The 17,528-nt window shown below is 43.1% G+C and overlaps 1 protein-coding gene across 1 annotated transcript in view; it reads left to right on the forward strand.

Moving 5' to 3' along the window:
* The first annotated feature begins 11,426 nt into the window (after positions 1-11,426).
* STK38 (serine/threonine kinase 38) overlaps positions 11,427-17,528 on the forward strand; it is a 47,957-nt gene continuing 41,855 nt past the window's right edge. Inside the window, exons 1-2 of the mRNA XM_049653374.1 lie at positions 11,427-11,720; positions 16,648-16,780. Of these exons, the coding sequence (XP_049509331.1) occupies positions 16,650-16,780 (131 nt within the window). The 5' untranslated portion in view covers positions 11,427-11,720; positions 16,648-16,649. The remainder of the gene's footprint in view (positions 11,721-16,647; positions 16,781-17,528) is intronic.

Consider the following 17,528-nt stretch of genomic DNA (forward strand, 5'->3'; position numbering starts at 1 on the left):
CCATCAGGCCACTTGGGGACTGATGCTTCAATCATTTCCAATGGTTGCTTTGGACAAGGTCTGGAAAAACATAGGGAAAAAATTAAATGTGTGAGGACAATGAAGGAAAGTATTCAGATCCTTTCAAACTAACATTCATGAGGACTGTGAGCTGTTGGTACTTTTCACCCGGGCAGCACATTAGGTGATATACAAGAGCAAAGAGCCACCCTCCCCTGTGCCTTGCCACCACCGCAGTCCCTGGAAATTAGATACAACTCAGAGGGAACATCTGGGGGGTGCAGAATGAGCCTAAGACATCTAATTGCAATCTGTGATAATTGCTACTCAGGCAAAACAGGGAACTGTACAGACAGGTCTGGGGGAACGGGGAAGGTTGCCTTGTGCGGAGACCTGAAGGGTGAGTTAGAGAAAACTAGGTGTTCGTGAAGGTAGAAAGCAAACATGGTCCCTGGGCTGGCATTTACCAGGTGAGCCACCCCAAACCATTTATGAAATGTTGTCATAAGGAAAAGAACAATGGAACAAGGAGAAGGGACAGGCCAATACTGGTGAATGCTGCAGAGAGGTCAAGCAACGTGAAGACCATTGGATTTAAAGAATACAGAAGACACTGGTGTTGCCTTTGTCAAGGCTGGTCTCAGCAGACTGTGGGATGGAAGCAAAATTGCAGGAGCCTGAGATATGTGGGAGGTATAGAAATGAAGATGGTAAACAGAGACACCTCATGAAACGTGGCTGGGAAGGGAATGGTAAAGCGTAGTAGGTAGGAGTCCGATATGCGGTCAAAGGAAGAGGCTTTTAAAGCTTTTTTTTTTTTTTTTAATTTTTAAATTTTTTTTTAGTTTTTTTTGAGAGAGAACACGAGAGGGGGAGGGGCAGAAAGAGAAGGAGAGAGAATACCAGCGCAGAGCCTGACGTGCGGCTCGGACTCAGGAACCACGACCCTATGACTTGAGCCTAAACCAAGTCAGCGGCTTAACTGAGCCGACTGAGTCACCCAGGCGCCCCAAAGAGGCTTTTAAGTCGGAGGTTCTTTGAACATGCATCAACATTTCTAGGAAGCAGCAAGAGTGGGTAAAGGAGAGCGGAGAGGGAGGGTGGACACCCAGTTGCAAAGGACCCCTGAGGGACTAGAAGTGACACAAACCGAAGCCCATGTAGGAACTCGGCCTAACCAGGAGGAGAAAAGCCTGAGAGTGCAGATGTCTGTAGATTTGGTGGCAGAAGGCGAGGGAACTGTCTGATGGTCTCTGGGAAGCGGGAAGTGATAGAATCTGCTAATTGGGGTGTGTTGGTGGGTGGGGAGGTTGGTAAAATCAAAGAATTGAAGAAGGTGAAAAAGATTTGAAATAGCTAGTAGCGCGGGTCCAAATTCCAGACGCACACAAAACCCCCTTCTATTTCAGTGCTTTTATTCCGATTTCGAGTCCTCACTCCTCTAGGTGGCAGACGCTTCATCTGGGTCGGTTCCAGAAGAGCCGATGGAGAGGCAGTCTGATTCATGGGTGTGGGGCTCAGAGGAGGGCTGTGGGCTGAAAACACCAATCTGGGGGGCATCAGAACACAGTTTGCCCAGGAGTCACCGATGTGGCTCAGGGGGAGAGAGGAGGACACAGAGCTAAGCTTGGAAAAGCTCCAACATCTAAAGGTCCAGAAGAGGAAGAAGCATCCGAGGAGATGCAGAGACAGGAAGAAAAGCCCGAGAATGTCATATCACAGAACTAAGGCAAGTGAATATTTTAAGCAAGTGAAATAAGAGGTCGACTAAGATTAGGATTATAAAATATCTGTGGGAGTCAGATCTTCTTTCTTTGGGTTGGGGGAACAATGACAACAAAACAGTGAGAAGACATAATAGTAATCATAATGACTACTTTTTATCAAGTTCCCAGTGCCTGATTATATTATTCAACCAGCTAATCGATCAGTCACGTTCACGAGAACGCACCGTGTGCCAAACTCTGCTATGGACAGTGTTTCCTCCCAAGGGGCTCATCAGGGCCCCTCAATCATTCCAATGATCACACAATAAAACACGACAATATTTCTACATCTCCTGTGGTGAATGGTGGATGAGGCTCCCGAGGCTGCCTGGGCCCCTTTGGCTACACTGAGGGCTGGGAGATGAGGTATCCCCTGCCTCTGGTCAAGGTTTTTCCTATTCTTTTAATAAGTATGATGGTAGAGGAGCTTTATTGTCGTGAGGGCAGAGCTGGGAACCACCCAGAGGAAGAGCTGCCCGTGGTCATTAGGGGGGTAGTCAGAGCTTCGGAGAATGAGGGAGGTTTCAAAAGTTAGGTGCTTAAAAAAAAAAAAAAAAGCTACATTAGATTGTTTAGCTTTCGGTAATGAGAAAGGAGTAGGGAGAGAGAAATAGTGGGAGAGACAGGGAGAAAAACTTATTCTAAAAATTAGACAGAGGCAAAAACTTACTCTAAAAATTTGGAAGAGGGCACCTGGGTGGCTCAGTAGGTTGAGTGTCTGACTCTTGAATTCGGTTCAGGTGATGATCTCGGGGTTGCTCCTGCTTAAGATCTCTCTCTCTCTTCCTCTGTCCCTCCCTCCTCCCCCTTCTAAAAAAAATAAAAATAAAAATTAGGAAGACTAAGCTTTGAGGGTCTTGAAGCAATCTGAGGTTCAACCTTAAGAGTTAGGAGGTGAAAATACTTGTGAGTTTCTGTCTGGCACAAGTTGGCCTGTAGGTGCTGATACCTTCTCTGATTGTGCGTTGTGCACAATGGGAAGCACCTTGAGAGAGAATCTTGCTCCTACAATAGAGTGCAGCTGAAAATAGGACTTCAGGGATGAAATGAGACTGTCAGTTGAATAATAGAGTTCACTATTGAAAAGAACCCCTTTTAGATGAATTCGTTTTGGTATATCTGTCACTGAACCATTATATAACCCTAAACAAATGAGGCAGTTTTATTTGCCTTGACATGAAAGGATTTCTGGGGCACCTGGGTGCCCAGTAGGTTAAGCATCCGACTGTTGATTTCAGCTCAGCTCTTGATCCCAGGGTCATGGGTTTGAGCCCTGTGTCAGGCTCTGCACTGTCAGTGCAGAACTTGCTTGGGATTCTCTCTCTCCCTCTCCCTCTGCCCTCCCCCCGCTAATGTGCACATGTGCGTGCTCTATCTCTTAAAGAACATTTTAGGGGCGCCTGGGTGGCTTAGTCGGTTAAGTGTCCGACTTCAGCTCAGGTCACGATCTTGCGCTCCGTGAGTTCGAGCCCCGCGTCGGGCTCTGTGCTGATGACTCGGAGCCTGGAGCCTGCTTCGGATTCTGTGTCTCCCTCTCTCTCTGCCCCTCCCCCGTTCATGCTCTGTCTCTCTCTGTCTCAAAAATAAATAAACGTTAAAAAAAAATTAAAAATAAACTCCTTAGCACAGCTGGTCTAGGCCTTTAGAAAAAAAAAAGAAAGAAAAACATTTTAAAAAAGGAAAAAAAAGGATTCTCGAGATGATTTTCTTTTATTTAATTTTTAACGTTTATTTATTTTTTTAGAATTTTTTATGTTTATTTTTGAGAGAGAGACAGAGTGTGAGCAGGGGAGGGGCTGAGAGAGAAGGAGACACAGAATCTAAAGCGGTCTCCAGGCTCTGAGCTGTCGGCACAGAGCCTGATGCAGGGCTCAAACCCATGAACTGTGAGATTATGACCTGAGCCGAAGTCAGATGCTTAACCGACTGAGCCACCCAGGTGCCCTGTTTATTTATTTTTGAGAGAGAGACAGAGCGTGTGGGGGGCGGGGGTGGGGGCAGGGGCAGAAGGAGCGAAACACAATCTGGAGGAAACTCCAGACTCTGAGCTGTCAGCACAGAGCTGGACATGGGGCTCAAACCCACCCACAAACTGTGAGATCATGACCTGAGCTGAAGCCGGACACTTAACTGACTGAGCCACCCAGATGCCGCACCAAGATGGTTTTCTTTAGTGAGAAGTACAAGGTGCCAAACTGTCTTTAGAATGCTATTTTTAGGGCACCTGGCTGCCTCAGTCGGTAGAGCATGTGACTCTTGATCTTAGGGTCGTGAGTTCAAACCCCACTTTGAATGTAGAGCTCACACACACACACACACACAAAATAGAATGCTGTTTTCAAAAAAGGATATATATGGATATGTTTGCGTATGCAAAAACTATGGAAACAAGAAACTAAGGAGAAAACCGGCCCACAGGGAGGAGAGCTTGGTCACCAGGGATGAAAGTGGGACATTTGCATTGTATACTCTTTTGCATTTTGTACCAAGTATAAGTATTATTTATTTAATAAACAAAATATACGTAAATACATGAAAGTTGCCTTTGGTGAATCATTTTGCAAGGTTCGTTTGCAGTGCAAACAACCACTCCCTCATTTGCTTTGGAAATGTTGACATTTCTGTCCTGGATTTTCTTAAAGCATGAAATACCAGAGTCTACAGACCACACCCTGAGCGTTCTAAATTTGAGGTCACTGACAAAACCAGCCATGCAAGTGTGACTTTCCAAAAGGCCAAACATCGTCAAGAGAAGCAGAGTGAGTAGCAGGGGGCTTAATGCATGCCCAGCATCTGACAAGTTCAGAGGAGTGGGTGGAAGTAGGACAATATCCTTTCTTTATAAATGGGGGAACCTAGAGGCACCTGGGTGGCTCAGTCGGTTAAACGTCCGACTTCGGCTCAGGTCGTGATCTTGCAGTTTGAAAGTTCAAGCCCCACATCAGGCTCTGTGAAGACAGCTCAGAGCCTGGAGCCTGCTTCTTATTTTGTGCCCCCCCCCCCCCCCCCCCCCACCCCCATCTCTGCCCTTCCTCTGCCTGTGCACTCTCTCTCTCTCTTAAAAATAACTAAATAAACATTTAAATGGGGGACACTAAAGCCTGAAGGGGAAGAGACGTGCCTAATAAAGATATCATGCCATTTGTGTCAATAAGGGAGAAAAATGACTCTATATGCATATGTGTGTAAAGAACTCTGGAAGGAGGGGCACCTGGCTGGCTCAGCTGGAGGGGCATCTGCTCTTAATCTCAGGGTGGTGAGCTTGAGCCTCATGTTGGGTATAGAGATTACCAAAAATAAATAAATAAATAAATAAATAAATAAATAAAATTTTTAAAAAGAACTCTGGAAGGAAACACAAAACACTAATACCAATGGCTAATTATGTGGAAATGGAAGGTGAGAAGTGGGAGGGAGGGAGACAGAGGTAGGAATGAGATTTTCATTTTGAACTTGAAAGAATCCTTGATCTATTTTTTGAATAGAACCCTGTTTTAAAACTTTATAAGGAGAGAGGCACCTGGGTGGCTTAGTCAGTTAAGCGGCCGACTCTTGATTTCGGCTCAGGTCATGATCAGGTTCATCAGTTTGATGAACTGTGTAAGGCCCTTTGCTGACAGCATGATCTGTTTGGGATTCTCTCCCTCTCTTTCTGCCTCTCTGCCCCTCTCTCTCTCTCAAATAAATAAATGTTAAAAAAAAAAACCACTTTATAAGGAGAGATGGGCCATGACATCTACATGACTTAAAAATTCAGTTTTCAGGGGCACCATCAATTAAGCGCCTGTTGATTTCGGCTTGGGTCGTGATCTCACTGTTGGTGGGTTTGAGCCCCGTGTTGGGCTCTGTGCTGGCAATGCAGAGCTTGCTTGGGATTCTCTCTCTCCCCCTCTCTCTGCTCTTCCTCCACTCATGCATGCTTTCTCTATTTCTCTTTCTCAAAAGAATAAATAAATGAATAAAAATTAAAAATAAATAAGTTAAAATGTTTTCAGTTTTCAAGGAAGATATCATGAAGCTATGGCCTCAGAGATAAAGAATGTGATGTTGAAACCACAGGTCAAATCCTGCCGCTTCAAATGCCAATGACTGTGACTGTCTGAATTATTTTATCACATTGAGATTTGTTTGAGATAGTATGGGCCATCAGCTGGCTTAGATCTCATTTTTGATATTAGGCAGATTTGTCAAAATCATGTAATAATAGCCCATTGCTAGTTTGTGGATGCAGTCGTATGGAAAGGCACCAGAGGGGAGGAGAAAGATCAGTGGACAGCAAGTCAAGAAACCTGCTTCTAATGGAACTTTGCAATTTAATGTACCTGTGACTATGGGCAACTTAATTCCAATCCAGAGGCCTATATCACATTTGTAAAATGGAAGGATTAGTTGAAGTGACCTCTAGGTTTCTTTTTAGCTTGGATATTGGGTTTTGAAAGCTTTATTCACAATTTAGAACTAAAGGGGAATCTATGAGATCATATTTCAAAGCCAGGAAGTAGTAACAGTCTGTTGGCTCTTTTGCTCCTTTGATCAGAAGCTACAGAAGAACTAGTGAGTGATCTTGGCCTCTCTCTCCTATAACCACACACCCACACCCTGATGGCAAGTATCTAGATATGTGTTCCTCAGAGCGTCTGTTTAGGGAAATGCCAACTAATGTTCTATGAGACATCAAATACATTTATGGCATCTTGTATAATAAACGTTCCTGATGGAGTCACAATGCTATTAAACGTCCCGAGAAGGCCTGCCATAAGGAAATTCACATAATTTTACTTAACCCAGCATGTTTCAAACATACGGAAATAGAACACTTTGGCATATCCTATCCTCTGTTTGGAACAAATGGGATTCACACGCCTACATTTTTAGGGAATTTATGAGATCAGCTATCAGTTGGCAGTTAGGACAGTTCTGGGACCTCTGCAAATATGGGAAGATTTAGTACATTCCTCAGGGAGCTTGGGAGTCTTGTGATTCTCATAGCTCTCCACCCCACCAGTTAAAAGAAAATCTTCCAACAGTGGGAGCCTCAGGACCTCCTTTTTTTTGCAGGAAAGTTCCCATCTAAGCAAGGAGGTCGGTGACATCCCTTTCACTGCTGGTTTTGATTTATTTTTGCTTTGGGGAACTTGTTTTCATCACTCTTTTTGTTCAACAATTACTGTTCTCTTTCTTTCCTAGCTCCATAAGGTTTGTATAATTTCCTCCCTCCTAATATTTTCACTACCAAACGGGTAGGTGGGAAAGGTTCATGCATCATTTGGGTACTGAACCTGCCAGTGCTTCACATCCTTCATTTGTTTTTGAGAGTTTTCAGCCTCAATTCCCAAAGAAACACTGACTCATCAGGACACACACACACACACACACACATGCATGTGCATAGTCATTTGGAAAAAATTAATTTAATCTGTATTTCTTTTTTTAAAATAGTTTATTTATTTTTTAATTTATATCCAAGTTAGTTAGCATATAGTACAACAATGATTTCAGGAGTAGATTCCTTAGTGCCCCTTACCCATTTAGCCCATCCCCCCTCCCACAACCCCTCCAGTAACCCTCTGTTTGTTCTCCATATTTAAGAGTCTCTTATGTTTTTGTCCCCCTTCCTGTTTTTATATTATTTTTGCTTCCCTTCCCTTATGTTCATCTGTTTTGTGTCTTTTTTTTAAATGTTTTTATTATTTATTTTTGAGAGAGAGAGACAGAGCGTGAGCAGGGGAGGAGCAGAGGGAAAGGGAGACACAGAATCTGAAGCAGGCTCCAGGCTCCAAGCTGTCAGCACAGAGCCTGATGTGGGCCTTGAACTCACGAACCGCAAGATCATGACCTGAGCCGAAGTCGGACACTTAACCGACTGAGCCACCCAGGCGCCCCCTGTTTTGTATCTTAAAGTCCTCATATGAGTGAAGTCATATGACATTTGTCTTTCTCTAATTTCACTTAGCATAATACCTTCTAGTTCCATCCACGTAGTTGCAAACGGTAAGATTTCATTCTTTTTGATGGCTGAGTAATACTCCATTGTGTGTGTGTGTGTGTGTGTGTGTGTGTATGTATACATACATATACATACCATACATATAATATATATTATATATATATACACACACACATACACACACACATGCATACATATATATACTACATCTTCTTTATCCATTCATCTATCGATGGACATTTGGGCTCTCTCCATACTTTGTCTATTGTTGATAGTGCTGCTACAAACATGGGGGTACATGTGTCCCTTTGAAACAGCACACCTATATCCCTTGGATAAATACCTAGTAGTGCAATTGCTGGGTCGTAGGATAGTTCTATTTCTAATTTTTTGAGGAACATCCATACTGTTTTCCAGAGTGACTGCACGAATTTGCATTCCCACCAACAATGCAAAAGGGATCCTCTTTCTCCGCATCCTCACCAACATCTGTTGTTGCCTGAGTTGTTAATGTTAGCTACTCTGACAGGTGTGAGGTGGTACCTTATTGTGGTTTTGATTTGTATTTCCCTGATGGTGAGTGATGTTGAGCATAAAATCTGTATTTCTGAAGACTTCTCAATTATTTTGGCCCCATCATTAAGCAGTTTAAAGAAAATACAAATCTCGAAGCAGGCAAAAACGTACTATGCATTGGCGTACCTGTAAGTCTGAAAAACCAAGAAACAATACGAAAAGCTACTTTTGCACTTAGTTCCTTTTTTACTTTGAGGTTTTCAGGATTTCTGCCTAAGCAAACCAGCTTAGTTTTCTTTTTAAGATTTTATTTTTAAGAAATCCCTACACCCAAAGGGGAGGTTTGAACTTATAACCCCAAGGTCAAGAGTTGCATGCTCCATGAACTGAGCCAGCCGAGAGGCCCCAAGATTCCCAGTTTTATAACAGGTTTATTTAAAAACTCTTGGAAAGCCAATAACCTGTTAGTATACTAAATTATTCTTCAACCCCATGGGACTTGAGTTACATGGTATGATTAGCACTTTTTTTTGTAAGTAAGCTCTACGCCCAAAGCCCAAAACCCAAAGTGGGGGCTGGAGATTACAACCCTGAGATCAAGAGTTGCACACTCTGCCAACTGAGGAAGCCAGATGCTTCAAATATTAACACTTTGTGTCTTACTCTTTTCCCCAGTTCCAGACCCACTAGCCTTTTCCTTCTCTAAACACTGCCCCAAATTGTTCTTTGTCCCAGGGAAATCACCTGTTTCTAATCCATCAGGCTGACCTGCCATAGCTTCACTGGCTGAAGCTAATCCTTTTGTCAAAGACCACATGGGGCACCTGGGTGGCTCAGCTGGTTAAGCGTCTGACTTCGGCTCAGGTCATGACCTCACTGTTTGTGGGTTCGAGCCCACCATCAGGCTCTGAGCTAATAGCTCAGAGCCTGGAACCTGTTTCGAGTTCTGTGTCTCCCTCTCTCTACCCCTCTCCTGCTCACACTATGTCTCTCTCTACCTCTCAACAGGCATCTTACCCCTGGCAGTGTGTGTCTCACCCACTGGAAGCAATGACATCAGTTGCCTCTGAATATTCCTTCCATGAGAAGATAGGAACCGTCCTCAGCTCCTGCTAGCCCAGAGCTGCTCCAACTTTAACATGTATACAAATCCTGTAGGATTCAATTAAAATACATATTCTGATTTAGAAAGTCTGGGCAAAACTGAGATTTTGCATTTCTTTTTTTTTTAAGGTTTATTATTTTTGGGACAGGCAGGGAAAGAGAGAGTACACAAGCTGGGGAGGGCAGAGAGAGAGACACACAAACACAGACTCTAAAGCAGGCTCCAGGCTCTGAGCTGCAAGCGTGAAGCCCAACGTGGGGCTCGAACCCACAAACCGTGAGATCATGACCTGAGCTGAAGTCAGACGTTTAATTGACTAAGCCACCCAAGTGCCCCAAGATAATACTTTAATGCAATATTTAAAAAATAACAATTAATGTAACAAATGCATGATGAATAAAATATCAGCATTTAAAATAAAGACAGGATCCAACAACACCAGTATTAGAGCGAGGCAAGTAAGGCCAAATTCTATGGGTTGTAGGGTCAGACCACACTCAGTCTAGGGTGGGTATTAAGCGACTGGTGGCACTTAGGTTTTGTGCCTGCTTCCTGGCCACAAGTGAGTCTAGAAGAGCAGCATATTCTGGCTAAGCTATTCTGAGGAAAACCTTAGTATTTATTAGAGTTAGGGTAGAGATAAATCACTATAGAACTATAGAGAATAGAGGACAAAATACCTCTTGTGAAACTGGGGAGGCTCCAAGGAAAAGATAAGGTTTGAGCTGGGGAAAAGGGAAAGCAGAAAGAATATTGGATTTGCAATCAGAAAATGGGGTTCCTTTCTTTGCTGCTTGCTTTACTAGCTGTGACAATTCAGGCAAGTCACTTTGCTTCTCTTGAGTGTAACTCTTTATGTGTTTACACTTTATGTGTAAAAACTCATCCTATGTGACGTGCCAAAGATTTGTGAGGATGAACTGAGATTAAATGAGTGAATGGGGTTTCTAAACTGAAAAGCACTATGCAAACATCTTGGACTGTTATTAAGTCCATAAGGAGGGACAGGATTTTGACAAAAGGCATTGAGGGAGAAGGGCCTTTGGGCAGAGAGAATGAAAGGTGAAGTGGTTTTTGTACGAGGCTAGACAAAAGGAAACTGGGCTTTGAAGTCTAGGAAGATGAAAGCAGTCAAGGAATGCCTGTGTTTAAAGACCATTAAGGAAACAAAGCCCAGGACCCCAGGCTTGAAGGGTAAAACCAAGCTCTGTGGTCTCACAAGTACTCAAGAGTGAGACACCTTACTCTCACATTTTGCTTCCTAGATGGTCTTTTTGAAGGCAGGCAGGCACTATGTCTTACTTATCTTTGTTTCCAGCAGCCTGACAATTTCTGGCCAAGTGCACTGTGCTCCGTTCTCAGGGAATGAATGAGTGTCCGTCCAAAGGCTTGGGACCTCTACCCCAAGGGGTGGTACAGATTAAGTGGTTGGGTAGCTTTGAAAAGCAGGTTCTTCTGTGCACACTGGGATGCTCTCCTGATAGCCTGGTGTTAAGAGAGCTCACCAGATCCTAGGTAAGGACGGCACTCTTAAGGAAGAGTAAGATGGGGCCAAGGGCTCTAGCTGTCTTATTGCTACGATGACTGAAAATCAAGGGAAGGTGGGGGGATGACGACTACACGTGTTAACATTTAATAGAACTACAGATGAGTGTGAACACGCAAGCACACACAGACGCACAAATGAGTGCACGGGAAACTGGTTAAATCTGAGTAAGGTCTGCAATCTAGTCAATTGTATTGGCGTGGCCAGTTGTATTGTGCCAATGTCAATTTCCTGGTTTTGACAATGTAGCATAGTTACGTAAGCTGGTGAGGGAAGCTGGGTGGGTGATGGGTATATCGAGACTTCCTTGTATTAATTTTACAGCTTTTTGTAAGTCTAAAATTATTTCAAAATAAAGCAAAGAAACCAGAAACAAATAGAGCCTCCCTCTCGAGCCCAGCCTCGCCCACCCCGACAGCGCCCCACACCTCACATTTCGCCCTCCGTACCCCCTCTCCTGCTCAGGTAAGGCGGGGAGAGCGGGAGCTGCAGGGCCGCGCACGCGCAGTCCTGAAATCCCCCGCCGCGTCTCTAGGAAGTCACGCTTGCGCAGTCTTGGCCCTTGCCCGCCGCGCCTGCCCCACTACGCGGCGGGGTACTCGGCCGCCTTGGCCCCTTCGCGCTGCCGTCTTTTCCGGCAGTTGGAGCGCTTCCTGTTGTCCTCACCCGCAACCACCCCTCGGCCCGGACTCCAGAGTCCCTCAGGCGTCCCCTCGTCTCTTCTGGTCGGCCGGGTGCTGCCGCTGGGGCTTCGCCTGTCCGCCCGTCGAGAGACATCGCTGGCCGCGCCGGCGTCCGCGGCTGGTCGCCGCCCCCAGCCCTTCTTCCCCCGGGGCTCTGGTGAGTGTCTCGGTGCCACTGTCTTCAGGCCATCCCAGGTTTTTCCCCTCGTCTCCTCCCGACTCTTTTTGGGCTTCTTCCTTCCCGCCGACGCCCTCTTTCCAGCCCTGTCCTGTCGGCCCCTCCGCCGCCCTCCTCAGCCTCCTGACAGTCCCCCTCCTCTGGGTTTCCCGAGGGTCCCCTGTCACTCCTCTCCACGTTTTCCCAGTCCCAGGCTCCCCACCCCATTCTTTCTTTCTTTTTGTGCAGCTGGGTCGGGGAGCCAGGCTGTCTCTCTTTTCCATGTTGCCAGCTTTGTCTACTCGTTGCAACAGCTCAGTCTCCTCTGGGACCTCAGTCATTGCCAGTTTTTCCCTTCTTTTGCTTTTTCTCTGGGGTCTGAGAACCTAAGAGCTGTTGTGTGAGGCAGGGGTGTGGAAAGCCCACCTTGGGGTGTGGTTCCTTTGAGTCTGCTCCCTTCCCGGTGGCTAGTGTTAGGGTACTGGGCTTCAGATCATCTTAAAATCACAGGAAAATTGAGCGGAGATTTTTTTTTTTTTTTTTTTTTTTTTTTTTTTTTTTTTTTTTTTAAGAGGAGAAAGGAAAAGTCGATAAGGACTGGGAGGAAAGTCTGTGTCGGAAAGTGTATGGAACAGCTCGTAGAGAGACCAGATCTCCCAGCTGCACTTTGAATTGACCGAAAGACACAAAGAGACACTTGTTTTTGAAATGTACAGAGGAAGGTTGGCGCGAGGTAGACCTTGTGCTTCCTCCCCCTTTCAGCTCACCTTGGCTCTGAATTAGGATTAGCCAGGCAGTAGATGTGGTTTCCCTAAACGTAAAACATGACCACGATAATGGGCTCCACTGTCTACCCCAGACATTCGAGAGCGGCTTGCTCACAAGGGGACCAGAGCACTATCCTCCACCTTTGTAGAGAAAACCACTTCACATGCCAACTCCATCCCTACCAAACATACGTAGCCCCAGCTCCTAGTAATGGTCATAAAAGATGAGTGTCTTCTTCGTAAATCTTTATAAGGTGCTTACTAAGTGCGTAGCATTGTGCATGAGACTGGAGAAGGGTATTAAAAGTACTTCCCATTGGCTTACAGTTCAGGAGGAGAAATTAGGATGTGTGATGATTCTTCTTCTTCTTCTTCTTCTTCTTCTTCAAGTTATTTTTTGTTTACTTTTGAGAGGGAGAGAGGGAGAGAGAGAATCCCAAGCAGGCTTGTCAGCACAGAGCCCGACGCGGGGCTCGATCCCCTGCAAACTGTGAGATCAAGACTGGAGCTGAGATGGAGAGTCGGAGGCTTGACTGACTGAGCCACCCAGATGCCCCAGAGATGGGTGACTGTTAAGGAGTAGTCTTAGCCTCCGTGTTCATTTGCCCAGATGGAAGGTTCTGGATTGTCAGTCACAAAGAAAGAATTAGTGAGAGAAGGGGTGTTCGTAGAGGTAACAGTACCATTGTAAAGTCAGTCAGCCAGGCATAGCCATCTAGGTTGAATAAAACAGTGGTTTTCATGTGATCTGCTTTTATGTTTGCAGTACCTACCCCTGCCTTACAAAGATCCAGTTCTCTTATTAAATTTTTAAAACTTTTAAGGGGCTCCTGGGTGGCTCAGTTTGTTAAGCGTCAGACTTCGGCTCAGGTCCTGATCTCAAGGTTTGTGGGTTCAAGCCCTGCATCAGGCTCTGTGCTGACAGCTCAGAGCCTGGAGCCTGCTTTGGATTCTGTGTCTCCTTCTCTCTCTGCCCCTTCCCAAGCACGTTTTGTTTCTCTCTGTCTCTCAAAAAAAAAAAAAAATTAAAATAAAAAATAAATAAATAAAATAAATAAATACATAAATAAATAAATAAAACTTTTAAGAATTTCTCACCTACCTATTCCCTAATTCTGCAGAGTTGAAGAATGAAACAAACAGGGAAGGGACCTCCAGTAGTCTGTAGGTCAGGGCATGAAGGCTTGAATTGTCAAAAGCATAAGGGAAAGCTCTGTCTTATAAAAGGTACTTGGTCGACCCAGTAAGCGTATAAATTGCTATAGGGCAATAGTAATTGTATCTTTTGATGAAAGGTTATTAGAATAGGCTCATCCTTTTATGAGTGAAGGAAGGGGAGGAGGAGGTTTTGAAGAAAGGCCAAAGGGAAGGATAGTGCAATCTTTGCTATTACATTAGAGACTGTATGTGAAGGTTGAAAATCATTCTGCTAGAAAATTTGTTAGCCTATTATATGATCATCTTTGAGTACGCTTAATATCCTGTTGATCTTTTTAAAAGCTTAGGAAGCCATGCCAGTGACTTAAATGAGTCAAAACTTTCTCCACCCCAGTATTTATATACCTATCAATGTAAATGTAATTTTGTTCTTTAATTTTGTTGACAACTGAAAAATCATTAAGTTGCTCAACTTATGTTTATTAACCACTTATTACATGGAAGGTGCTGTTTGTCTTAGGTTTAAACACTCTTCTAGTTGCATTTCTATGTTAAACTAATTTCAGTTGTTAAAATGTAACCACATCTGTGTATTTATAAAAATGTCTCCAGAAATGTTCAGACCAGGGAGGAGTACAAAGCACTCCCTTACTTCAGACTTGTTTTTAAATCTGGTTTCAAAATTTCTTCACCAGACTTAGAGTGCATGTGGTTTTCATTGTGGGTGGAGGGGGTATAGGCTGACAAATAAGGAACCACACCCAAGCTTCATAAACCAGAGGTTTTTGAAAAATCTACTGATATCCTAAAAACATTTGCGTTTTCTTTGTTTGGTGTTAGCAGAAACTTCCCCATAAAAAATATAACATAATAACAAATAACATAAGGTAGAGCTGAGTTCACTTGAATTTGTGATCACTGATCATTTTGGCACATCATCAATAAAAACATTTGAAGTAGAGCCTTGATTTTGAATTTCTTTGCTCTGAAAGAATTATTCTTTTATATGATTTTCCCTGAATATTTTTTTAATAAAGTTGCTTAATGTTAAGCCTTTTGTCTTAGTAATAATAAGTATTTGCACATTCCTTAATAGCTTTAATCTACGAGACAGTTTAAAAAGCTGCTAAGTATGGGGCGTCTGGGTGGCTCAGTCCATTGAGTGTCCGACTTAGCTCAGGTCATGATCTTGCGGTTTGTGAGTTCCAGCCCCGCGTCGGGCTCTGTGCTGACAGCTCAGAGCCTGGAGCCTGCTTCAGATTCTCTCTCTCTCTCTCTCTCTCTCTCTCTCTCTGCCCCTCCCCCAGTCACACTCTGTCTCTCCTTCAAAAATAAAATAAACATTAAAAAAAGAATAAAATAAAAAATAAAAAGCTGCTAAGTATTAAAGGGAACCTGAAGGAAACTTTTCATAGAATGTACTATCTTTGAAAATGGCCCTTGGCCCCTCCTCCTTTTACTCCGCTTTATATTGGGATGAAAGGACAGACTTAAAGGCAGGCAGTCATGTTGGAGGAAGGCATGATAAGGATAAAATACTGAACATTATTGCCAATGCTGGAGCAGGTCCAGATTGGTGAATGGTGTGGCCAAGTGTGACAATATGGGCTGGCAAAAATATCTGGGGTGGGGGTGGAGGATGAAATTTAAATTTAGGAAAAAATGTTCTATAAACTATTTAAACCTTGTTGGTATCAGTTTTCTCATATGTAAAACTAGGAGGTTAGGGTCCCTTGTTTTTCAGATCTCTTCCATCACTAAAATTATGATTCAGGTTATTTCTTTGTAACGATGTTTTTTATCACAGTTATTTGTTTTAATTTGTAAATCCAAATAGACAGCAAGCATTTATCGAATATCATAAGATATGTCAGTACATGAATACCTATAAATGGACATTTTAGTCATAGGTTTTTTTTAACTATAGGAATGGCAGATTTAAAAGTTATTTGTAGTTAGGGGCGCCTGGGTGGCTCAGTTGGCTGAGCGTCCGACTTTGGCTCAGGTCATGATCTCGCAGTTTGTGAATTCCAGCCCCGTGTCGGGCTCTGTGCTGACGGCTTGGAGCCTGGAGCCTGCTTCGGATTCTGTGTCTCCTTCTCTCTCTGCCCCTCCTCCACTTGTGCTCTGTCTCTCTCTGTCAAAAATAAATAAATGTAAATTAAAAAAAAGTTATTTGTAGTTTAATAGTAATAGTACATATTCATTGAAGAAAATATGGAAATTATGGAAAAGCACAAACGAATAAAATGATGTATTGCGTTCTTACTGCCTAGAGTTAAGCCGGTGGTAACATTTTGATATTTATTTCAAATAATTCTGTGCACATCTGGTAAACACATAAATCGATAATTTAATCAGTTCTGTTGTTGGATATTCAAGTTATTTCAAGTTTTCCTTTGCCATTACACTGCTACATTGAGTCTCCTTGTGTATGAATCCCTATGGGTCTTTGATTTCTTTTGGGTAGATTCTTGGATGGCAAAGAATTATACTGTGTCTATATTATATCTTCTTAATTTACGCTTATGGTCTTACGATCTTGTTCTCTTCCTTTTTTTAAAATTAACAAGATGTTTTAAAGATATTCATGTCACTTTTAGGTACAGATAGATTTGCTTCTGACTACTGCATGTTATTTCTTTATGTGCACCCACAGCATTTTATTTATTTCCTTACTGAATTGGCTTCGACTTCCTATGTCACAAATGATGGCGTAATAAACATCCCCTCTAATGCACATCATTGTGCATATCTCCTTAAGAGCATGTGTGACAATTTCTTTAGGCCTTATACCTAGAGATGGTATTTCTGGGTCATAGGACATTAATATATACTTATTTTCACCAAGTATTCTGTTTATGTGGCTTTTGTTACATATTTACATGTTTGTCTTCCAGAAAACTTGTGCCAGTTTACTTTCCTACCAGGGAGGTAGGAGAGTGATAGTTGATGGATTCTAACTCCAAAACTAATACCTCTTCTTTTTTTGTTTCTAGCAGCCATGGCAATGACAGGCTCAACACCTTGCTCATCCATGAGTAATCACACAAAGGAAAGGGTGACAATGACCAAAGTGACACTGGAGAATTTTTATAGCAACCTTATCGCTCAGCATGAAGAACGAGAAATGAGGTAAAGAATTTTGTTTGAGAAAATTGTGTCATGGTTTTGGCATTCCTGTCTAGTGTCACAAAACACATTCATAATACTGTTGAAAGGAGATAAGAATAGCAGCATCCATATTATATCCTATCCCATTAGAATGGAAGGACAGTGCCATTGATTTCCAAAGTCCTTGCTATTAACCCACTTATTTCTACTACTAGCCAATAACACAGGGGTGCCTGCCTGGCTCAATCAGTGGAACATGCCACTCTTGACCTTAGGGTTGTGAGTTTGGGCCCCATGTTGGGTATAGCGATTACTTAAAAATAAATTCTTAGAAAAAAAATAACACAGAATTCCATAGTAGTATGAAAACATTGGCCAAATTCTTAGATTTATTGTTAAAGTAGTGCAATGTAGTAGAAAGAGCAGCCCTTATGGAATCAGACCTGGGTTTAGAATCCTGCCTTTACCATTTAGTAGCTGTCTGAGGCCAGGACCAGTTTCTTAGACTTTTTGTGTATCAGTTCCCAATCTGGAAAATGGGGATAATACTTGCCTCGCAGGATTGTTGTGGGGATTAGATATAACATATGTGAGTATCCACCATAGTACTTCTCACATAGCAATCACTCAGTCACTTAGCACCTGGTATATATTATTTATATAGTAACTCGTAATTAAAATTTTGTTCCCAACATTTTATTATGAAAATATTCAGAAGTACAGAAAAGTTGAAGGAATTATACAGTGAATACCCGTATATACATCTAGA

This window comes from Panthera uncia (assembly GCF_023721935.1).
Source record: "Panthera uncia isolate 11264 chromosome B2 unlocalized genomic scaffold, Puncia_PCG_1.0 HiC_scaffold_24, whole genome shotgun sequence".
Lineage (NCBI taxonomy): Eukaryota > Metazoa > Chordata > Mammalia > Carnivora > Felidae > Panthera > Panthera uncia.